The 25,343-nt window shown below is 35.0% G+C and overlaps 1 protein-coding gene across 2 annotated transcripts in view; it reads left to right on the top strand.

The window, feature by feature from the left end:
* The window catches only part of RYR2 (ryanodine receptor 2), a 391,308-nt gene that overhangs the window by 236,523 nt on the left and 129,442 nt on the right, over positions 1-25,343 (top strand). For both annotated transcript variants that reach the window (XM_032102227.1, XM_032102226.1), the window contains 13 exons: positions 6,522-6,669; positions 9,600-9,808; positions 11,713-11,887; positions 16,728-16,936; positions 17,821-18,173; positions 18,403-18,517; positions 19,401-19,561; positions 20,174-20,333; positions 20,477-20,563; positions 21,265-21,491; positions 22,415-23,216; positions 23,717-23,917; positions 24,047-24,152. In XM_032102227.1, coding sequence (XP_031958118.1) covers positions 6,522-6,669; positions 9,600-9,808; positions 11,713-11,887; positions 16,728-16,936; positions 17,821-18,173; positions 18,403-18,517; positions 19,401-19,561; positions 20,174-20,333; positions 20,477-20,563; positions 21,265-21,491; positions 22,415-23,216; positions 23,717-23,917; positions 24,047-24,152 — 2,953 coding nt within the window. The remainder of the gene's footprint in view (positions 1-6,521; positions 6,670-9,599; positions 9,809-11,712; positions 11,888-16,727; positions 16,937-17,820; positions 18,174-18,402; positions 18,518-19,400; positions 19,562-20,173; positions 20,334-20,476; positions 20,564-21,264; positions 21,492-22,414; positions 23,217-23,716; positions 23,918-24,046; positions 24,153-25,343) is intronic.

Raw genomic sequence — 25,343 nt, 5'->3', positions numbered from 1 at the left:
TGACATACATATCACATGGCAAGCTGCTAGCTCTAGCTGTTGTCCACACTCACATGCTTCTGCTTGCCTCCAGTGGGTTTATTTCATGGGCTACATGTTGTCATCCCATCATATTGCTGTGAAATGTTACAGTACTGGAACAAAGTGACATGATGTTATGCTGTATAATACTATAAACAGATCTTGCAGAGCTATAAAATACTTTCCTAAGGGAAAGAAGCTTACAGATGTTTGAAAGTAGATGAACTAATCACTGGGAAATATGTTATGAACAGCAGTCATGCTGTGGCTGTAGGATGGATTAAATAATCTAGTAGGTCTGTTCTGTATGAGAGCCTCATCATTTTGGGATTATATAAAATGAAAAAATTAAAGGGATACTGTCAAGTAGTTCATGTATAAACCATTTCTTTCTTTAAAAACTTCTGGGGGAAATGCCTTCCAACTTCCAGATTTTTTTCTTCTTCTTCTAAATCCACCACTGCTTTTCAGGCTTTTTTCTTAACAAGATATAGCAAGCTACATTTTGTGCATGGCTATATACAGTATTTTTGTTCTGCTGCTGCAGAGCCAGCTAGGAGAGGGAGTACAAGTTAGCTAATAAATCCTGTTCCCAGAACTGTCCTGACAACTGTGATCACACTGATCACAAACAAGTAAGTATTTTTTAGTAATACAGACTCACAGTTGCTTATTGCTCGATGAAGGGAGCAGACAGAACAAAACAGGTAGGAAAAATATGTATTTCTGATTAAAAGAACATATTAAGTAGTAAGGTAAGAGAAAAAACAAGAACAAAATCAGTATGAAAATACTTGACAGTGTCCCTTTAAGGGAGAACGTGATTACCTGCAAGTTGGTGGTCTTGGAACTGGGGAAATGGTAAATAAACAAGGACAGATGTAGGAGTTAGATCCAGGCAAAGGAGCAATATAGCCTTGCTGTAAGTGAATTAAAATAATCATAATTGTGCTATGAGAGAGGGCTTTTTTTTTTACCTTTATGGATGTTGACATTAAGTCCCATCATAATTACATGAGTTTTTTTGTTTGGTTACTTTTAAGGAATTTTTCATAACAAGATGATGGAAAAATAGCACTGAAGTATAAAAGGATGTTATTTGTGACTAAATCTTCACAATCTAATGAAAAATATTCAGAACTCATATAAGTTTATCCATGAACTTAGGGTATTTTTTGGCATATCCATGAACTTAGGTTATTTTTTGACATCCATAGAACTGTGATGTTATGCGTACAGGAGAATCCCAAGATCCATATAAATAAGGAAAAGACAGAAAAGGAGAGAACAGAGTCGAGCTTGGAGATCAGAAAGCAAATTAAAATAATTTAAAGTACATTACCTACCTCCTCCCTCTTCCCGAATGTATGACATCAGGTCTCCCCTCTGATTGTGGAAAGCACAGCCAAAGATTCTTTCAAACTTTGCTTATATGCATTTTCACATATCCAGATAGCTTTGTCAAACAGTATCTTGCTTTTTCTTCATGTTGCATTGTGTTCTGGCTAGAAAAGCTAGCAATCAGAAACCTCATTTATACTGAGAAAAGAAAAAGTATTAAAAATCTCACAGCTTTAACAATTGTTTCTAAAAATTGGCAACCTAAAACTTTCCTCCCACTGTGTGAAAAGCATCTTAAAAAAGATGCTCGCCAGTTCCTGTCCTAGAACAGTTAGTCGGTATTGCCAATTATATGAAATCTTATTTCTCTTTGGCCCAGAAGTGCAAGACATTTTGGTCTTTTTAAGTCAGGATCTTATTTTTTTAGATTTATAGAAAGTAGATGACATCATTATTTGATCAGGAGTCGGTCTTCTCAGGCTGCCTAAGGCTGCAATGCAAGAGAGGCATTGTTCTGGAAAGTCAGGCTGGGTGAAATATGCATGCGTGGGAAAAACCAAGTTGTTGCTTATTTTTTCATTAAATATATATAAAAACAGCATCTTGTCCTTGTAAAAACTACTTATGTTACCACACTTTGACATTTTACATGATTTATACTGGTATATTAGTTCCTTCTATTTATAGTCAGGGCACATTCTGCCAGGCATTCCATATGGGTATGGTCCTTAGTGAAGGTGGCAGAAGAAGTAATACATATGTTACTAAGATACACATACTTCTAGGGCTAGGACTCAGCTGCTAGTATTCCAGATGAGGAATACAACCTCTGCTTTGGTTAGGTATGTTTGGATTATTAGCATTGCTAATAATGTGAGGACTTTATTGTGCTTTGTGGTTCTAATGCTCTGGACTTTGAAAATTACTTCTTTAGTAAATACCAATTTAGAATTGAATTTTTCCTTTCCCCCTATAAGGTGATTTTTAATTTTCATGGTTTGTGGTTAAACATGAGCTGCTGTGATATGTGTGGAAAAGCTTGCCCTCTGGATAGCGAGGCATGAAAGGAATGATGTAGGTATGAATGATTCTGCTCACAGTGTCCATGCTGCACATGCACATGATGGCTCACTGGTTTTCTGGCAGCACTGCTGGCAAGGTTGCCCTGTAGCATTTGTTGTGAAAATTGCTTGGAAATCTTTGTGATAGTGAGAGATGTGGATCTTGTGTGTTGGTGGAGATATGACAGCAAGAAGAATCAGTTCACAACTGTGGAATTAGGGTTTGCTAATGGTGTAAAGGGAGCTAAGAAAACAACAGCACATCTGTCTAATGGATGTGTGTGGAAATACCCTTATTTTGTGCTTGTAGTTTAACAGCCTTGGTTAGGAGAACAAAATCATTTCAATATGACACAGGATAGGTATCTGTACAGCTCTAATACTTTAAATTGCAAAATGTGTGTTCGCATTAAATTATCATATTTTTCCTGCACTCGTCCTACTGTGTGCTTTAACTTCTCAGTCCTTTCCTATCTTTCTTTTTGATAAGCACTTATTTACATATGTTTGTGGTGACCTTTTGTTCCCTTTAGTCTAGTGGTCTGTGCTGCTCCTGAACTTCTCAGAGCTTTGGGAAGATCCAGGAGTGCACAGCTTTGCAATACGACAGTTATAGCTCTGAAGACTGCATTATTATTTTCAGATGTCTTTTAGAGGTTTATATGATGCTTTGTTTTTTGTTACTGAATTACTTCTGAAGCACACAACCTTATTACACACACTGCATCTCCTAATAGGTTCTTTTAGAGCTGCTTATAAAATTTGTCTAGGGTTTTCTCTGATGCTGTAGACGATACGGACATTCCCCATTTCATTCTTACATGAGATCTGTCCATGCAAGTTCCAAGACCAGTTGTAGATCCAGTGCCACAAGATCAGTTATCGACACGTCACAGACTCATTGAATGAAAGAATGCACTTTACATCTGATGTGTGTTTCCTTTGAATTATTTTGCAGCAGTATTCTTCACTTGTCCTGGAAGTTTTAAAAGGCTTGTCGATGTTTTTTGGTGTGCGTGTGATTAGGTAGTTTTTTCTGTAGTTCTTTTTTCTTCCTTTTAAGAGCTATATGCAGTTAGTACCATCGTTGACCAATTACTGTCTAATTCATATGCTTTTATACCCTACAAATAAGTGTATGTATGCCCATTCAAATAGTTGTCTATCATTTGCTCTATATAACAGAATTCGTAGTGTACACTGTGAAAAATAATACTGACTTTTCATAGTGAGTGCTATATCACTGATGTTTAACTTTATTAGTTCCATCCAGGGCACATTCTGCAAGACATCTCAAATTTTTATGGTTGCAATGTTTTCTTAAGTAAAGTAAATTAAATTCTAAATTATTAATGGATGTTTGTTATGTCAAATGAAGACAGATCTGTGTAATAAAATATACAGGCTTCTTCCCCCTTTTTTTTCTGTGTTATGATAAGTTATGAATTCAAAAGAAAAGAATTATATAAATGTCATGTGCTCCAACCATTTGTCTGTTAACAAGTGGTTGCTAGAAAAACTCTGTACAAAACTGTTGAATCATTAAGCTGTCAAAACTGGAAAATACTGATTAAAAAAAAAAATTATTAAAAAAAATTTAAAACAGGCTGAATGTTAAAACTTATTTTAAAACTCTCCAATAACTTCTTTGTATTGAGTAGGAAGAATTCAGTCTATGTACTACTTGGAAAGGTACTCAGTAAAATTACCACTCTTAGCTAATCTGTTTTCTTGTTGACTTGATTGTGAATGTGCAAAGCTCAATCACTGTATGGGATCATTCTCTACACTTATACCAGAGAGGTGCAGGAGATCATTAGTACAAAAACTTACGATGAGTATAACAATAAGAGTGCTTAATTCAGCAATAAGTAACACATTCAAAATTTAAATAGATGTGTAATAGGAAAAAAAAAGAAAAAATTTGTTAAAAGAAATCTCATCTCACATTCAAATTTAAAGATGTAACCACAGTCTTGAATGGGTGAAAATGGTCACCTAAATAAAATTAGACCCAAGGAAAAAGATCTGTAAAATCAAGTTGGTTTAATACATAAAATTTCTGTATTCCTTTCTTTCCCCTTGCTTTCATTTTGTGCTTAGCCATTTTAAAAGCACTTATACTATATTTCATTATATACATTGTTATCAGCTGATTGCCTGTATGTTAATGTGTGTTAACGGTTGCTATGGCAACTACAAATGTATTAGTCTAACAATATATCATGGATAAGAAGTTACGTATTTATTGTTCCAAACTTCTCTTTCATATTTTTAAAGACAGTATTTCACAGCACCTTTTGGACCTACAGTGCTTCAGAGGAAATTATTTCTCTTTTTTGTGTCCTTTCAATGACAAATAATTAAACTCAGTGTTTCTTCACCGCAGATGTTAATGCGAATATTCTTATATCAAATAATGATTTCTCAAATAATGATAACATTATTATCAAATGTTATCAAATAATGGTAACATTTACTTTAGCATTTGCTCGAAGGACACAGCCCTTCTTCACATCTACGAAATTAAACATTGGACAAAGCAGGATGTCAGCTTAAGAATTTGGAATAAATATGAAAAATAGATCCCTCAAATGGTATTGGTGTTGGCCCTGCCACTGTCCTTTCCGCTGAATATAATTAGAGCTGATACGGTTTTGTGATTTGTGTCCCCAGCAATGCATTACCTTTGTCTTTCTGTTAGCCCTTTTAGCATGTAGTTAATGCTTGTCCCTTAATATTTCTTCTCCTAGATGAGTTACTTGTAGGACTAGATTTCATCAAGCTCTGGTTTATAACTGTACTTTTAATACCTGCTCACTTTGACAAGGCAAGAGGCAGGTAGCCTTGCATCTAAGCATTTAAGGGATAACAAAAGATGCCTGCAAGAATTTTTTCAGAATGGATGTGCCATTTCTTCTCTGCTTGCCAAGATAGAATTGAAACCACGTATGTTCCTAAAACTAGAACTGTAATGCTGTAAAAGAAGTAAGGTACTTTCACTGTAGACACTGTCTTCTAAAATAATAGGCATTGTTTTTTGACTTATTAATAAATCTAACCAATAATAAAAGCCTCTCAATATCTTAGGTATTGTACCAAGAGAACAAACAGCAAGTATTTTTTATATGATATGTCCAATTGGTAATTTTTAAAATAAATATAGACATTTGGAAAAACATGGAGAGTTCTTTGCCTGGTTTCTCTCACTGCCAATAAATTCTGACAGGATGTGAGAAGAAAATATACACGAGGAAACAATTCTGTTAGTCACTAAACATTATATTAGCCATTTAAATAATCCAAATAAACCCTGATTTCAAGTAAGATAATGCAGTAGAGGAAAACCTAATCAATGCTTTCTAATAAGACTAAAATACGAAGATTAAACCTTACCAATACTTTTGCTTCAGCTGCAGGAGAGGCTAGTTTAGTTATCTATTACAAAATCTCTATACATGAAACACATAAATCAGACGTTTGCAAACCCCTGTATTTTTGAAAAATACACGTCTTAAGTAGTTGTTATAGTAAGGCACAGGTTTATTATCTATTTCATAATTTATTAATTGCTGTTGCCTGTATTTATTATTTTTTATTAGTAGTATTTTGTTCTTTTGTTGTTATCACATTTATTATTTGGGCATTCAGTATATTTTGTTTAGTTCTATAATAATAAAACAAACACCTGTATATTTGTGGTACAGAAATGTCTCTTTGCTATAGTTAGAAGCAAGTTTCCTGTTATGGTAGCTGCTTCATAAACAGTGTATGAAATATAATCCTTGTGACTTTCCTGTCAAACTTTCATCTATCCTTATTTCTGTGGTTTGTATTGTTACTTGGGTAAATTGTAAATTGGGTAAATTTGATAGAAAATTACAGCAGGTATAAGCCACACTGCTTTGTTTATTTTGTGTGTCACTTGTTTTTTAGTGAATTCAGTCTATTGCAATTTCTTTGATCCCTTGCCATATTTGAAGTTACATGATTTCAGCTGGTATAAACAGTAATTTTTATGCTGCTATTATAGCATAATCTTGTGTGTAAGAAAAGCACAGTTTCTGAAATTGAACTGATTTCTCTGTCCTAACACAGGATGTGAAAAATCGACGAAATCCTCGCCTTGTACCGTACGCTCTTTTGGATGATCGAACAAAGAAGTCCAACAAAGACAGCCTTCGGGAGGCAGTCCGCACCCTTCTAGGCTACGGTTACAATCTAGAAGCTCCTGATCAAGATCATGGTAATTAATTTTGGGGTTTTTTTTCTTCAAAAAAAGATTAGAACTTTTCCACTCTGCTACTGAATTTGTTGGTCCAATAAAACATTTTGGACAGGTGCCTTCAAATCTAATAGGTGCTTTTCTCCATTTTCTGTTCTCTTAGATCTTAATTTCTTACTTTCCTTATTGTTTTCTTTCCTTGCCCTGTGGCCTCAATGAATATTTACAAAATGTAGCATATTTACATTTTAAAGCAATTATTTGCAATTTAAATCAATAAACACAATTTATTGACTAGTTTTTATTTAATGCTATATTTTCTATTTCAAGTCAAATAGGAAAAAATATTTAAACTCAGTAGATGTCAATTTTATATTTGTAAAATTTAAACTTTAAATAATGAAGAATTCTAAACTTTGTGCACAGTCCTGTATTTAAACACTTAAAGCTACAAGATGAAATTTTCTAAAATGAAGGCCTGCAGACTGAATTTCTGTGAATGTCAACCTGCAAGTGTAGAATTGGATAGTCTGTTAGAGCCTTTAAATTTCCTGAACATTCTCAGGTCTTGGAAGTTGAATTACACTATAAATAAATTTAAACTCACTTTTTACATATGTTTTCTTTGAATTTTCATAATTGCCAGATTGAATGTTTTATTGATACTGTGGGCAGTCAGTTTGAGACATTCTAGACAAGAAAAACAAACAAACAAAAAAACTATGTAAACTATGAATAAAGAAGTTTTAAAGAAACAGTACACAACATTTAACTCAATAACTGCAGAATATAAAATGTTAAGAAAGTACAAGAAATCAGGAGACATAATGTACAAACAAAATAAACAGATGTAACTCCTGTCAGAAGTTCCTATAACCCATATTTCAGAAGTTCACTTAGTGATAAGGATATATGGAATAATTAAAATTGAAACTAGCATCCTTCTAATCTCAGAAAAATGTGGAAAATTAGAGAAATGTGTCTAAATCTTATTTTATTTTCTTTTTTTCTTCATGTAGTGATAATATTGCTTAGACCTACTTACGCTGTAGACCTTCAGTAAAGCATTTCTGCAGAAGACATAACTCATACCTAAAGTGTACACAAGGAACCTACCATTTGGAATTTCTTTTCCAAAGCACATATATGCTCTGATGCTTAGCTTTTATGAGATACTGCTATTAAATTACTTTTAAATATGAGGCATTGCTGAGACCATGAGTGTGTAACAAGTTTGGATTGCTGAATAGGTAGAACAATGTTCCTTAGTGGAGTGGAAAGTGTTGGTGGCAAAATGCCACGGTCTCACTCTTAAATGTGCCTATGTCTAGCCTGGGGGGAGTATGAGCCTGCTGCATAATCCTAGAATTTCTTCCCCCTCCCACTGTTGGGAAAGAGATGCTGCAAAGAAAGATTGAACATGACTTTAGCTTGGTTCTGAGAAGGTGAGTTGGCTGATAGAGGAGACCTTTGCCTTTTGTGAAGATAAAGGGACTGCCTAAAGGTGTAGGCGAGCGGGGGAGAGCACACTCCTTTTCCACAGTCTCTTCCACATCCTACTGAACAATATTAATCCCAGTTTTCATTTATGGCTCTGAGAACCACATGCCACTGCCTTTCCTTGGATATGAACTGTTGAAAATCTCTATTTTTTCCTTAGAATGCAGAGATCGTTGAGCTCGTTCTGTGAAGGGAGTTGCTAATGAAATGTAAAGAACACAAGTGCAATTCTTGAATCTGGAAGACGTGATCAATGCTGTTGCTAAATTCCCAGAGGAAAGGAACTGGGGAACAATGTCCCACGAATTGGTCTTTCTTGGGCAAAGACTGGAATTGTATTCAGCAAAAGATTTTTATACTAATTTTGGGGATTTAGATTTTGGAATTTATGAGCTTCTCAAATTTTGGAAATGCATAAAACATTTCACAAGGATCCTCTTTGATCAGCCAAAACCCATACTGTTATTAAGGGATTTAGAGCCCCCTAGTGGTGTTCGGCATCTCCAATCATTAATTTTTATTTTAACATTAATTTTAGAAAATTCTCTAGTGTTGGTTTTTATACTTGGTTATTATTATTACTTATTGGTTTCCCACAGCAGCTGTATTTTTGGGATTGCTTAGACTCTAGAAAGCATTATGTTACTTAGAATCTAAAAAGAAAATAATTTCTCAGTTATCATGCTTTGTGGTGCTTCATCTGTGTAGGTGAGGTACTAAGGGTCTTCAGAAGTGTTTTAAAGGCATTAATTGTGTAGACTATCAAAGAGAAAATTTTATGGATGAAGAATGATGTGGCACAGAGTTGAGATGCTTAGAGGAAACTTACTGAACCTCACCTAACTGAAGTCAGGCATGGTGGCATGAGACATGATGGTTAGTTCTCAGGGACGTGATTTTATAGGCTATCTTAGGTGATATTGGAAATGTGGACCTTGATGTGTGTAAGAAAACAGAACAGAAAGGGAGAGGTTCTTAGCATGGCCTGACAAACAGGTACAAGTAGGTGCAGACAATTTATCTTTTAACAAATTCAGGAAGAAGGGGAATTATGATCAGACTGGAATGCTGACTTTTGAAAGGTTGGACAGGCTTTAATACATTACAAATTTGTGGAAAAAGATCCATGCTTTTGGCCTTTTTTTTTCCTAATATGAGAAAAAGAATCAGAGTGATCCTTGAGTCATCTCACGTTTGTAGCTGCATTCAGATTTCTAAGTTCTCCTTTCTTTGTGGTTTTTAAATCCTTTTTTCTCCCTGATTCCCAGAATGGGCAAGGACACTTTCCCTACACAGCTATTCTGCAGGCACATTCTTCTTTTCATGTCTATGCTCAAAGGGATTCCTTTACTTTTTGCTTTTGCTTTCACTGTTTCTTGTCAGTAGTTGAAAATAGTACTTTCTGCATTGATTTTTTTTCTCCTTTATATTTATTTTTTTAACCTTTACAGCAATGAGACTGGACGTGTGCAGTGGGATAATGGAAAAGTTCAGGATCTTCCGCACAGAAAAGACTTATGCAGTGAAGGCTGGGAAGTGGTACTTTGAGTTTGAGGCAGTTACGGCAGGAGACATGAGAGTTGGCTGGACCAGGCCGGGTTGTCTGCCAGATCAGGAACTTGGCTCAGATGAGGAAGCTTTTGTCTTTGATGGCTTTAAGGTTTGTATGTGCTTATCTGTAATAATATGAGTCCTGCAAAACTTTTTATTTTTTGTGTTGCTACATGTATCATTGCCTCAATTGCCTTCTCTGCTTTCATTGATGTTTCATGAAATTATTTCTCTGTCTTTGAGGGTCTAGGTAGAATAACTAGAACCAGTGTCACCTGAAAAATTAATTGGCAGGATTTGGCATTTCTGTAATGTTTTTTCACAAATTTACATGTTTCTACAGTATACATAAAGAACTGAAAATCAAAGTGACTTAATCAAATTCAAAATACTGGCAGAGCTGTAATTAGCTATGAATAATTTCTTTAAAGTTTTACTTCATTGTTCTCTCTCTAAGAAGTGCCATTAGGGAATAAATAGGGCTAAGATTATTAACAGTAAGTGTTGGAGCCAAACTTTGATACAAAGTTTTTGTAGAAATGTGAGTTCCAAAGAGTATAGTAAGGTTTTCATGGAAATCCTTACAGCTTAAATGAAGTATGATAGAACCACTAAGGTTTGCTCAAATTTAATTCTGTATGAAAAAAATGACAGATCGAAATCTAGTAGTAAAAATATATAGGAAAACAAACCTTTACATTACTGACTATAATCAGAATAGATTAAATGACTCATTGACATTTTTAATTTCAGTATGAGGGCAAGTGCAACTGCTATCCAAACCTTAATTGTTATTAAGGCTACTGGTGACTCATTGTCAAATTATTCCTTGTATCTGGTATTGAAATTAATTTCCTTTATTACTATTGAAATATGTAACAGAAATCAACAGTGTTCCTGCATGTTCCTAGCAAGATAAAGTTCTCGAGATGTATTTTATTTATGCTGTGGGAGTTTATTTGTTTCCCACTCATGTGTTGCATGAGAAGATGCCTGGAAAAGAGAACTGAAGTTTTTTGTAAAGTGTCTTACGTAAACCATTGAAGTCCTCTATTTTTACTGGAATAGCTGTGTAGTTGCCTTCTGAATCGTAGGTTTGACCTTTACGTCTCAATCCACAGAGCTATTGTGTTGTCTTTGATTTTGATGGGTTCTTCCCTTGGTTGGAGAAAAAATTTGACCTTCAGGATATCCAGAAAGGTTCATTTGTTTTGTACAACTTCCAGGATGGATACAGAGCATAAACATCAACTTGTGATGAAATACATGAATAGGAACCCTATTTACTATTAGTTATTGATACTTGTTCTATGCTTAGTTACAATAGTTATTAACAGATGTTAATGTATTTGAACTTCAATGCAAGACCCCATTGAAATCCTTTGCAGTCTTTGACTTGAAAGTCAGTCATAGGAATCATTAATCATGCCCTCAGCTACTCTGGAATCTATCAGAAACCCAGTGCTTGTCTCATTCACAGACAGTTCTAGTCCTTCCAAAATCTGAAATGAGAGAAAGATTAATTTATTTTTCACAAAACATTTTTAGAATTATACTTAAGGAAACAATACAGTTTGTTTGCAAATAATGAATTTATAGACTACTAAAGTAAAAGCAACTGCTTAAAAATCTGCTTTTGTTAAGCAGCTATTAAACATTGTAAGTGATAGCATATTATTGTAATTACAGGTCTTCCATGGAACTTCTGGATGAAACTAAACTATACTCTTACTTCCTACTAAAATGTTGAAATAGCAGTTTTCCCTGTCAGCTCTCTTAGCAATATTTTACAATGCTGATGTGAGGGTGCCTGCAGGAAGTTAGTTGCTGGATTTCCATATTCAGAGTCAGCTTTGAGTACTCACAGACACAATTTTGGAATGATACTCTGTGAAAGTGTTCATTTTAGTGCCATCGTAATTGAGGCAGTTAATTTTTAGTTCTACCCTTAAAGACGAGAAAAACACATACATTGTCAGTATTTTTCTTTTAAATGCTTTTAATTATTTTCAGGCCCAGCGGTGGCATCAAGGTAATGAGCATTTTGGCCGCTCTTGGTTGGCAGGAGATGTTGTTGGATGTATGGTTGACATGAATGAGCACACTATGATGTTCACCTTAAATGGTGAAATCCTGCTCGATGACTCAGGCTCGGAGCTTGCGTTCAAGGACTTTGAGGTTGGTGATGGTAAGTACTGTAATATATCATGCTGTTAACTTGCTGTTGCCCGGTTTTTGCTCTGACTTCTCTTCAGTGTGTTTCTTTTGTGTTTCATGTCCCCATTCTCATCCCTGCCCCTGCGTCCCCTGCCTTATCCTTTTTTTCTATTTGATTAGTATTAACCCTTTGGAAAGGAAGTGTGCTGGCTGTGAGGATGAGGAAGGGCTTTATACTGTAGTGATCTTTGTGGCTATCTTTTGTTGTGAGACCCTTTAACTTTTTCAGAGATGTGTCTGAAGAGGCAGATTCATGACTTTTAATATTTCATCCTTACTGCAGTAGATTATCATATGATATAATGGAATCATAGAATGTATAATAGAATGGTTTGAGTTGGAAGGGACCTTTTAAGAGTACCTAGTCCATCCCCCATGCCATGAGAGGCAAGGACATCAGATTTTATCTAGGTGAAGTACTGAAATATTACTAAATTTCTGTCCAATTAGTGAGAAACTGTGGTAGGGAGTTTAAGCCATCTTTAAGGTTTTGTTTTAGCACTGGGAGGAGAAATGACATCTGATCCAGGATAAAGTCAGCTGATACAAAACTATCCTCCAAAATATTTTGCTTAATTCTAAACCAGAAGATTGAGCTTTGTGCCTGTTGTAGGGTTCTTGGAGCGGGTTTCAGCATCTGCAAGCAGGTGTTAGTTTACTGGGAAAACATAATTTAGGAGATTGCTAAAGATGGCAGAGATTGTGAGGGTATGTCAGGTGGCAGATTGATTCTGTACCAAAGAAGTATTTTTGTTTATAAATTTAATTATATACCTGTGTGCAGATAGATACAGAAAAGGGGCAAGAAATTGTATTAAGTAAGTTAACTGCCTAAAATTTCTGAACTATGGTAATATAAAAAAAAAAAATTAAGCTTTAAGCTTTCATTTCTTGTAGGTACCTTTACCCTGCCATATATATTATATGAATGTTAAACTATATAGCTGTAGCTGAGAGAGAAATTTAAATTTTTTGAACAATAAGAGCTCCATATGATACTGTTGGATTACTTATCCCTACCCTATTCTCAGGGGAAATATGAATTTCATACCTCTTAATTAAGCAGTTCCCTCTTTGAATTTTAACCACTTTATTTTCATCTGAATTTCAGAGTATTTTACTTTCAAGAGTGCTTTGGGAGAATTTCTTTCTCTTCTCTGCCGTACATTAGGAATTAGAAATATTTTAATTTTTATTTAAAATGACATAATTGCCATTAATTTTCTAGACTTGTGCCTGTTACTTTACGGCCTCCAGATCTCTTTAGATGCAGTGGTAATATGATGAGGGAGAGGGATACGTGAATTGGCTTACTGTTAGTGTTATATACAAAAAATAATCTTGGTGCCATTGAATTTTAATGGCTTTCCATTTATTAGTTAGTACACTCCCATTAAGGAATAGGGGATTCTGAAAGAAACTCAAATTCCATTAAATTCTGAGGGTAGGCTGCTTCTATTCTAAACTGATGAAATCACAGTGGTGTACTTTTTGTGGTGCTTGTTTCTATCTGCAGGTTCAAATTGAAACAGATCTCCCTGCTAAAGGAATTCCTGGTTTGACATGGAGCCTGAAGGCTTTGGTACCCATGTCAGAGACTTCATGTCAAACCTCTCAGATTTTCCACAATATCTGTGTAATTTAGTATTGTTTTTGTAAAAAGAGCTTGCCCTTTGAAATAAGACCTCATGTTTTCAAGGGAACATGCTGACTGATCTCAGATTTAACAACTCCAGAGCTATATTTGAAAATATTATGGGTATTTAATATACAAATATTGCATGAAAAGGAGAGGGGGCAGGAAGACAATTAAGTGTGAGTATGTGCAAACACACATATGAAATACCCAAAATAAATTAGTTTTATGGAGCTCACTTTTTTTTTTTTGGTAGGCTGGCTTTAGTTTGGTTTCGTGACTGGCTCTTGCTTAACAGCACTGAGACCTTTCTGCAGGTCACTTCGATCAGTGAATCATATGCATGTTGTGTTGCTGCAAAAAGGGACCTTTCACTGTAGAAAACAGAATTTCTTATGCAGCCTCACAGTAAATCAAACTTGTAGATTTAATTAGGGACAGTGAAAAGGGGATAAGGTGCTCTGCCACCTTAGTAGTAAGACTCATGTGCTGCATGTTGGGTTGTACTACCAACAAGAGGAGCTCCTTATGATTATGGCAGATGAATTTATTTATGTGATACCATCTCAGTAGTTAAATTGATAAACATAATTGCATCTTACTATGCATTTGTAGAACATAAATTTAACTGTAGATATGAACAGGTACACTGTACAACTCAAATTTTATTTTGTCAACTCGTGATCTCTGTGAGCAGGAACTGTTTGTAGTGTTTGAAGGGTTGAGTCAGGAGGTTCATGTTGTATTCTTGAAAGTAGGGAACATTATGGAAAGTGTTCCTGTCCTATGCTTTTGCTATGTGTGATAGACTGTGGTAGAGGGTTATTTTTCATACGGTAGTGTTAAAGTCTTTTTACTTTGCTTTTTCATACAGTGAAATAAAACTTGTTCCATAGCCTAGTTGTGTATCTGGAGATTAGGAGCTAGGTTAGGGGTAAATATTCTTTTTATGTACCCTCCAGCATGCAAGGGCTACATGGGATCTCTGAATAATAAATAATATCTAAAATGGCTAGGTACCCATTCAGAGATGGGAATTGAAATTCATTTTTGTTCTGTAGAAAGACGTGTAACTGCCTTACCAGCACGCTCCCTGTGAGATGAGATGCTCTGTCTGTACCATGTATAGAAGAGCCCTAAAACACCTTAATGACAACTAAACCATTGGCAAATCAATGCAGAATTTCACCAGAGATGGAAGTAGGGTTTTCATGGTTAGGACTGGGACTGGTCCAGTCCTATATTCCATTTATACAGAGCCACAGTAACTGTACAGTTACAGTTATATGCAGGAAGTAGCTACATGTACAGTACCTTCTGTTCTCAGTGAAAACTGTATTGGTGAGAGGGACTGTCATCTTGATTTCACATTGCCTACATTTGCAAGTTTGATTGGATACACTACATTGAGTAAAAACATCACTGACAACTTTACCTGTGTAGGAGTTTTTCCTGGGTTTCTTTGTTTTCTTTCAGGGAATCTTGCAAATGCTCATTTACCTTTTATTACATTTTATTTGTGTGTGTGTGTAAAACGCTTCACTTCTAATCTATCTGGGAGGTTTGGGGGTTTTTATGAAACCACAGGAAAATGCATAGGTAGAAGAATTACCATTTTTTGAGTGATGAGATGAGAATTGTAAGGTTATTGAAAACCTTAATTTTGATTTGGGCTTTGCTTAGCAACTTCTGCAACAGCTTATGGATTCCTTTAACTCATCAGGGAGCCTAGCAAATTCTCCCTACTAGAGATATATATCTCTAGATGCAAATGTGATTTTCTTAGTTGTGTTGTTTAATACAATTTTCTTCTGTTTAGTGCTAGAAAATACTGGTATTATTGTCCATCATTGGATTTGCACTAGCAGAATTTACATATATCATGTTGTCTATTATAGCTGTGTTATCTGAGAAGTTGATGCCTTGTGATTTAAGAGCCAAGCTGTGAAGATAAAAATCAGGACTTCACCTAGTGGCTAATAGTGTTATGTCATTGAATTTATCATGTCTAATACAAATACACATGATAACCAATCTTGTGGATATGTAGTGAAATCTTCAAACAGTGGTACTGAAGGCTGATCATTTATCTGCTGAGCATTCATTCCTGTAGATGGTGCTCTGGAGTTTGATTTGTTTATTCTGCTCCTTTTTTTTTTCTGGGCAGCCTAAAGAAAAGAGAGGAACAAAGTTGTATTTTGTCCTCATATTTTTCAATGCCTGTTATATTCACATGAATCAGAATCATTGAACAGAGCTTCATGTTTCTCGTTGATAGAAAAGAAAGCATTTTGTAAATAACTAGGTCTAATGAATCTACAAAGTAGTTTGTGGCTGTGGAAATTGAAAAGCAGGATGAAAAGAAATAGAAGAAATAAAAGATTTTCTTAGGTTTTTAGACTGTGAAGCTGAAACGGAGAGAAAAAAAAAAAAAGAAGAATGTATCTGCAGAACAGCTGTATGGGGAATGTGCCCTTGCTCATTCTGGGGAATCAGGAAAAAAAAAATTGTAAAAAGAAGTCACAAATGTGCTCCCTGTGCTAGTGAAACAGTAAGGTGCATACAAATGTAAAGCTGATTCAAAAGGTAAGACAGAAAACACGATCCCAAACCAAAATACCTTATTTCATGAAGCTGTAGTGTCGTATTGTCAGTTCTCACTTTCCAGAGCCAGAGTTTTCTTAATTTTTAAAATTAATTAATTTTATTTTTTAAAAAAATCTGTGACATGCACTTTGTGCATATTTGTAATTTTTTTTCACTATTGTAGCTACATCGACAAGCACTATTACTTTTAAAGTAGGACTCTCTCAAAATACCATGAATAATGACATTTTAGGAGGAATATCAAAAGTAGTAAGACTTAAGGTAAAATTGGCAATACGCTACCAGCTCAGCAGAGAGATTAACCAAGAGCTGGTCTCTGAAGTAGTTTGGGCATTGCATAAAAAAATCCATGACTATTAAGGGGCTTTTGTTTTTCAGAATGATGTTTAAGATACATTTCTTGGTGACATGCAAGATGTGATGTGCTATTGATGATTGCTTATCTTTATAATCTTTGCTTTTTGGATTTAATTTTTTCCCCTGAATGATGTTTTATTCAGTTATGGAAGAGAGTAGTTCACCAGTGTTCATTATGTACAACCCATGTATTCTTTCATCTCGTTTTAAGGATTTCTACCTGTGTGCAGCCTGGGCCCATCTCAAGTGGGAAGAATGAACTTTGGAAAAGATGTCAGCACTCTAAAATATTTCACTATATGTGGCTTACAGGAAGGGTATGAACCCTTTGCTGTTAACACAAACAGAGACATCACCATTTGGCTGAGTAAAAGGCTCCCTCAGTTTCTACCAGTGCCACAAAACCATGAACATATTGAGGTTTGTGATCCTATTAAAATGTTTCTAGACACTTGAATATGTTTGAATTATGTTTCTACTTTTGTGCTTCCAAGCAAGATTTTAATGTGATGTGTTGACCCAATTCTGGATGAACCTTACACCTGTTAAAAACGTCTTACATTCAGTAGGGTTGCAAAGAATATAATTATGTGATTGGTAGTTTCTTTTTTCCCCACGAAACTTGTGACGTGTGTTAACACGACATTCTGAGAGACAAATTATACAAGATGTCCTCATTAAGAGCTCCTTGTGCAGTGAGAGCTATGTTTGTAAGCAAATTCCAGAAACTGGGCATTTTTAAATAACAGATACCATGTGTTCTAGTACACACACTTTTTGATTTTTACATAGCTAATTGGTTTTGATTGTAATAAATATTTATTAGCCAATTGTGTCAACACTTATGTCCTAATCAGTTGTGCATCTTGATGGAACTGAATTCATGCCTTGTCAGTTTGCCATGAAATCCTTCTGAGATGATGAAATAAGAACTGGTTTTCAGCTGTTGTGTGGTATTTAAGAAACAGTTTATTTTCTTTCACATGTAGATGTATGATTTTTATTTCTTGGTCTGTGTTGTTCTGGGCAGAGTTGGATTTTTGTTGCAAAGAGTTATGATGAGAAAGGTAATTTCTTTGTGACTGTTCTTTTTAATTTAAAAATGGAGCAACAAAAACATCCACTCCTCATAGTATTTATTTCCCTTCAAAATGTCAGCACAGGATTACAATGCATTAGACTGTTGACAGCATACTGTTGTAAGTTTTGCAAGTCATGGATGCTTATTGTAGAAATATAAATAGAATATTTACATGGCACAAAAAGCATAAGCTTCCAAACAGCTACATCTTTATGTTTCATAGGTGATGAGAATTGATGGCACCATAGACAGCTGCCCTTGTCTGAAGGTCACACAGAAGTCCTTTGGTTCACAGAACAGTAAAACAGATGTAATGTTTTTTCGATTAAGCATGCCCATTGAATGTGCTGAGGTGTTCTCCAGATCAGCTGCAGGAGGGTTACCAGGCTCTGGTCTTTTTGGCCCAAAAAATGACTTGGAGGATTATGATGCTGATTCTGATTTTGAGGTTCTAATGAAAACTGCTCATGGTCATCTAGTTCCTGACCGGACAGAAAGAGAAAAAGATGCCACAAAACCAGAGTTAAACAACCATAAAGATTATGTTCAAGAAAAGCCCTCACGTCTTAAACAAAGGTTAGTAGCTTGCTACCTTTTCCCACCCCTCCCCCTTCTGCTTCTCAAAGTAGAGGAAAATGCCGCTCAAGTCTGGCAGACCAGTCAAGTAACTTTTGAATATATGGTTTAAGGTCAGAATTAATTTAAGTGCTTTTAAAAATGAGCTTGTCTCTTTCTCTTTTCTGAATAATTTGCCTTTTTGATTGAGCTTTTAATAGAGATTTTGATTTTACTTTTTTTATTGCAGATTTATGCTCAGGAGGACAAAGCCAGATTATAGCATGAGTCACTCTGCACGGCTTACTGAGGATGTGTTAGCAGATGATAGGGATGACTACGATTATTTGATGCAAACTTCCACGGTATTGTAATATAGGATTGATGTTTTAGTTGTTTGGGGTTTCTTTATTTATTTGGTTTAGGGGTTTTTTTTAATACTTACATGTTTTTTCGGTTGTAAGAATTTCAGAAACATTCTAATTTTCAATTTAAATGTCTGTGGTAGTTCTGAACTTCTACTCAAGTTGAGACTGTTTTGTTCCTTTTATTTTGATTTGATTACCAGACTGAAACCATTTCCAAATGAAAACCTATAAACTAGTTTAATCCATTTTTGAAACTATTGTTGATAACACTAGACATAAAAGAGGAAGAAAAAATAGAACAATGGAATAAATTGGAAAAGGTACAGTAAACTAGTTGGTCAGTGTTCAGGACCATTTGAAAACATCTCTACTAATTCTACAGAACATTTATTTAATGGAATTCCCAGTGAAAGTTTTGTGCAGGTTTTGTAGACCTTTCTCTGACAAGATCAGCTCCATAAGCACTTATTCCCCAATGTTTGAAGGAAAACAAATACTCCTCTTCTGGATGTGTTCTTCTCTTTCTAAAAGATATTAGGTGCTAGAAACTGAGTCACCTGCAGTATAAAAATTATAGTCGCTATAGAAATACAGCTTACAATGCTGTGATCCAGAAGCCTTTAATACAGGCATATAAACTGCATATTTAATATTTTCTATTTTTTTGTTTTAACATGCACATTTTGTTGGCTGTATTTTGGTTTGGGTTTATAGCCTTTTGTTGCTTTGATTACACTTGAATTGCACTTGAACAAGCCTATGCTACTTCTGAAGAGATGACATGTCTTCAGATTTTAGAGCAACAAATTAATTCTGAATGAAACTGATGCATTGGGAACAAATATTAACATCTGATACCATGATTTTTTTTTATTAACAGTACTATTATTCAGTGAGAATATTTCCTGGTCAAGAACCTGCTAATGTCTGGGTGGGCTGGATTACATCAGACTTTCACCAGTACGACACAAGCTTTGACTTGGACAGAGTGCGTACCGTCACAGTTACACTGGGAGATGAAAAAGGAAAGGTTCATGAGAGGTTGGTTAGAATTTGCTTAGAAAAATCAATATTTTATACACATACAAGAAACTAGCAATTTATAAGGTGTAAATCCACCCCATTTAATGCAACTGGATCAATGTAGAAAAAATAATTAAAAAAGCAGTAGTATGAAAAAGTGTTAATTTAATTGTTACCTCTACTTGCTTGTGAAGAAACAGCGGGCTAATGATCTAGTCAAATCAATAGGCACTGAAAAGTAAAACAGTACATCTTTCTATATAGTTTGAAATTATGATCCTGTAAATATTGACTTGTGAGGCCAAAATTAGTACAACAGCTCCTCTCAGCACTTCATTTTATTATGCATAGCAGAAGCTTTCTGTTAGGCTTAACATTAAATGATTTAAAACCTTACCTTGCAAAGTCAGTTTTGTCTTTGGTATTGTACAAATTATTTGAACTTGTTCATACATTGTCATCTTAAGTTTTTGTTTTTTTCAGTTATGACATCCAGGTTTCATTGAATTTTGGCAGTGGTTAGGATGTGATCCACTGTTTTCAGCCACAAGACCCATTGCAAGGTTGTTCTTAGTTTGTTACAGAAATTTTGCACACCATTCATAAATAAATTTATCTTTTGACACTCAGTATAAAACGCAGCAACTGCTATATGGTGTGCGCAGGAGAGAGCCTGAGCCCTGGACAAGGACGTAATAATAATGGTCTGGAGATTGGTTGCTTGGTTGATGCTGCCAGTGGCCTGCTGACCTTCACAGCTAATGGCAAGGAACTAGGCACATACTATCAGGTAAGGATTTTTTGATGATGTCTTGCAGTGGGAAGGGGGAAAACAGAATCTTCAGCCTGCATCATTAGAGGCTTTAGTACAAGATTGTAAGAAAAAGTAATCATCACTGTTATGGGAATAATTTTTCCCTTTGTTTGATTTAGGTTGAACCAAGTACAAAGTTGTTTCCTGCTGTATTTGCTCAAGCTACAAGTCCCAATGTTTTCCAGTTTGAATTGGGAAGAATAAAGGTAAATAATGCTTGGTTTTATGCAGATTTAGGGCTAATAAATTGTATCAAATAAATTTATTTTATTTTTGCTGTTTATTTCCTGCAATGTATTCTTGGTATTGGGCACATTTTTATGATTCCAAGTGTTTGCATTATTGCTATTTTTATTCTTAACTCAGTTTTATATACTTGATGAATTTAAAATACGGTACATTGAATAAGAAGGGTTGAAAGTGATTAGAATTTTCTGAATCTCGTCCTTCACGATGAAATAAAATCCCTGGGGTTGGTAAGGCAAATCTCTCAATTTTACAAACAGAGCATGGATGACTGGTGTATCTGAAGAATTTTGTTAGTGTTTTAAAATAATTTTAAAGTACATTCAGATAGAACACAAGAAAACTGAGCTGAATTTGCTACCTTGCTTTGGATACTTGGATGTATGAGAAATCAGAAGAGGTAAAAGAAAAGTGGAGTCCGAGGAAGTAACCAGATATGGCAGTCAGGTTTCTATTTCAAATTTAGCTGCTCTTTAAAACCAAACATGGAAAATACTGTCTTGCTGCTAATCTTGCAACTGCTCCTAGCTTGTTTTAAAAACTAGTGAAAATGTTGATCTCCTGTTCTATTGTACTATATGTTGAGTGTATTTCTGGAAAAGAAATGCACTTTTTGGTAAAGATGGTGAAACTGATTGTCTCTTTCATTGGAATTTTCCAGAATGTAATGCCATTATCTGCTGGCTTATTCAAAAGTGAGCACAAAAACCCTGTGTCTCAATGTCCTCCACGTCTCCATGTTCAGTTTCTGACTCACGTGCTTTGGAGCAGAGTGCCAAACCACTTCTTGAAGGTGGATGTCTCTCGGATCAGTGAACGTCAGGGCTGGATGATACAGTGCCTGAATCCTTTGCAGTTTATGGCCCTTCATATTCCTGAGGAAAACAGGTTGGCGTTTGTTTTGTACTGTATCAGAGTTATGTTGGGATTATGAACCTAGTCATGTAATGCCAATATGTAAGAAAGGCCCAAGGTCTTATCTGTATTTATATCACATGTAAGTGTAGACAGTGTGTTTTGATTTGACTAATCTTAAAAAATATCCTAATTTCCAGTGTTTTAAAATCTCCCTTCTTTTATTGTTTCCAACCTCTTCCAATTTCTCTCCAGACATGTTAATAGTATATGCAGATTTGCAATGAAAATGAAAGAAACTCTGTTACAAATTATTAAAGATAATCTGCAAAATAAGCAAAAATCTGGTTTTTAGAGATTTTTAAAGATTTGTGACCAATTTAATTATTCCATTGCTTTAATTTTCCTAAATTTAATAAAAAAATTGAAGAAATTTAATTCTGTGATTTCCTTGTTACCCAAATGTCTGAGCATTTTGCCAGTGCCTAAACTGAAAACCAAGTCACTGAAAAGTTAGGTAAGATTTCCAAACAAAGATCCCCAGCACTGAACCCTCTTCAAATGAACTGATCAGTCTGTTGCCACTTTGCAACCCCAGATTTAAAACCAGTAATTGATATAAATATCTTAACCCAAACTAGTTTTAAAACCCTATTTTTCAGTTGCGTAAATTCTTGTTTATAGTATGAAGAAATGTTCTGTGTTAAGTAAATAATTTGGATTTTTTCCCCACTGAAAGTAGTTAAAGTAATGAATTTAGGAGTGACTTGAATAAATGTAAGATTAAGTTCTGTTATTAGTCCTTGATTTTTATGTTGACAGTGTTTCTCACATGAAAGCTGAAATGTGGAAAAAGCCTGATATTGTGCTAATATTATCCTTAAGGAGAAGTCTGAATCCCTTCAAAAGATATTTATGCATATGGGATTTACTATATTTTTTTTTCTTCTCTGCAGAACAATTGATATTTTAGAGCTGACAGAACAAGAAGAATTGCTGAAATTTCACTACCATACCCTCCGATTGTATTCAGCTGTTTGTGCTTTAGGCAACAACCGAGTGGCCCATGCTCTGTGTAGCCATGTGGATGAATCTCAGCTCCTCTATGCTATTGAGAATAAATACATGCCAGGATTATTACGTGCCGGGTATTATGACTTACTCATTGACATCCATCTCAATACCTATGCAACTGCCAGGCTGATGATGAATAATGAATTTATAGTTCCAATGACAGATGAGACCAAGAGTATTACTTTGTTTCCTGACGAAAACAAAAAACATGGCCTTCCTGGTATAGGACTTAGCACTTCATTAAGGCCAAGAATGCAGTTTTCCTCTCCAAGTTTTGTAAGCATTAGCAGTGAATGCTTTCAGTTCAGTCCTGAATTCCCTCTGGAAATTTTGAAGGCCAAAACCATGGAGATGCTGACTGAAGCTGTCCAGGAGGGAGGCCTCCATGTCAGAGATCCAGTTGGAGGTTCTACAGAATTTCTGTTTGTCCCTCTCATCAAGCTCTTTTATACCCTTCTAATTATGGGAATCTTCCACAATGAGGATCTGAAACACATCTTGAAGTTGATTGAGCCCCGGGTTTTCAAAGAAGCAATGAGCCAGGAGGACGAAATTGATTTCTCAGAGAAGGAGTTCAGTTCAGGTGAGCTCAAGTCAGAAGAAGGAGAGGAAGAAAACAGAGAGGAGCAAATGCCAAAGGAAGGACTCCTTCAGATGAAACTTCCAGAACCTGTTAAATTACAGGTAAAAATACTGTTGTGATAGTGGTTGTTCCTGTTTTCTTCACATGGTAATTTGTCTTTCAAGGAATAAAGCATTTTGAAATTAAACTTTTTAGTTAAATAGAGAAGTAATTTCCTGACAGAAAATGAAAAGATTTAGTATCTCTGACGTAAACTTGCTCACCATAGATCAAGCAACTATTAAAAGAATTACTTGCTCAATGCCATCAATATTGAATTCTTCATTTTTATGAATCCAAATAGAAAAGAAATTCCCTAGCAGAAAGAGGTAAATCCATTCTTTTATAACTTTAGTTATGTCTGAGGCACATTAATCTCTTGCAGATGCCAGATAGTCCTGGTGTATGATTGCTTTACATGTAGTAAATAACAGCATTAGGTGTTCCAGATGCTTTATTTGATAGTAACTGTTGCTGTAGGAAATCCAGCCTTACTTACATAATATGCAGAAGATATTTCTTAGTTTGCCAACTCATGTCTCTTACAATATTGTTTTCCCAGATGTGTCATCTACTCCAGTACCTGTGTGACTGCCAAGTACGACACCGAATAGAAGCCATTGTAGCATTTTCTGATGATTTTGTGGCCAAGCTTCAAGAGAATCAACGCTTCCGGTACAATGAAGTGATGCAGGCCTTGAACATGTCCGCTGCTCTGACAGCTAGAAAAACAAAAGAATTTCGATCCCCTCCTCAAGAACAGGTACAGCTTACAATTCATAGTTTCTTTCTTGTTGCACTTTATGTGCTTTTTGTGCTGCAGAGTTCTGTTTGATTTGAAAGTTTTTCCTTTTGGAGATCAGTAATTTGTCTTTTCTTTGTATTCTCTAAGATTAACATGCTGCTGAACTTTAAAGATGATAAAAATGATTGTCCTTGCCCTGAAGAAATTCGGGATCAACTCTTGGATTTCCATGAAGACCTAATGACACACTGTGGTAAGTCTTGTCACTGAATATTTTTACTTTTTAAATTATATTAGCTTTAGAAGCAATTTTTGTAAGTAATTTTATGTAAGAAACATAAACTGAATAGTCTGCAAATTACACTATACAAATTATAAATATTATCAAATAAAGATAATTAACTTGTAGTTAAAACCAAGGAAATAGTTTTATCCTTATCTGGTCAAACTGTAAGGGAATGCTGTATGTTTTGCTTCATAAGCATCTGTTCTGCAGGCTGAAAAACTCAGTTCCTTCATTCTCTCCTTATAGGACAAGCAGTCCAGACACCAGTGGGTCATTGTTGGATGCTTTCCAGCTTTTCAGTATTTTTCTTGTATTTGGTAACAGGAAATGCAGATGAAATAAATAACTTAGATAAACATTTGAAAGGAAAACAAGCTTTATCTTTTTGATTTTTCCATTTTTCTTTAGTTTTTTTCCATCATTCTCCTCTGTTCAAATTATTTAACACAGTTTTTTTCATTACCTTTCTTTTCTTGTGGGGGAAAATAGGAATTTGCATAATCTACAAGTAGAAAATTAATTTTGTGGGTCAGAGGGTGAATTATCATAGAGCAGAACTAATTACTCTATATATTGCAAAATAAGTAAAAGTTACCCATCCTAAGTAAATGTTTGTTTAGTCAGCCACTACTTAGGGATTCACGTTTTGTAGAATGGTTGAGAGACAATGTATTGAAAGTTTGCAAATCAAAAAAGTACAACTAGAGCTCAGGGAATAGTGCAACTGTGGGAAGACAGACATTTCATTTGGGTAATTTCAGACCATCTCTGAGTTCCAATTGATAAGACATTCCAGTGTCTTTACTGTTAATTAGTTTGGTTGAGGAGACTGCCATCCAAAACATTTTGTAATATGATTTGGTGTGTAATATGAAGTTACTGATGATCATTTTTTAGTTTAGCATCAATTGCTCTGTTACAACAAATTGTAACAAAATAACTTTTAATAGAAATGGAACTGTACCTAAAGCAAAAAAATCAGACAACTAGGACCAAATGCAATAAATTGAGAAGACTGATGTTATGTCATGAAGAAACATCCTATAAAATTCAAGACTGCTAAAGAACTTTCCACAAAACCCTTAACTTCAGAACTTGTTTTGGAAACTAAAAAAATCCAGAAAATAGTTGAATGACATTTGTACTCGGACTTATTAT

This window comes from Corvus moneduloides, chromosome 3, assembly GCF_009650955.1.
Source record: "Corvus moneduloides isolate bCorMon1 chromosome 3, bCorMon1.pri, whole genome shotgun sequence".
Lineage (NCBI taxonomy): Eukaryota > Metazoa > Chordata > Aves > Passeriformes > Corvidae > Corvus > Corvus moneduloides.
The sequence above is the reverse complement of the archived record's forward strand: the minus strand, read 5'-3'. Positions and strand labels throughout refer to the sequence as shown.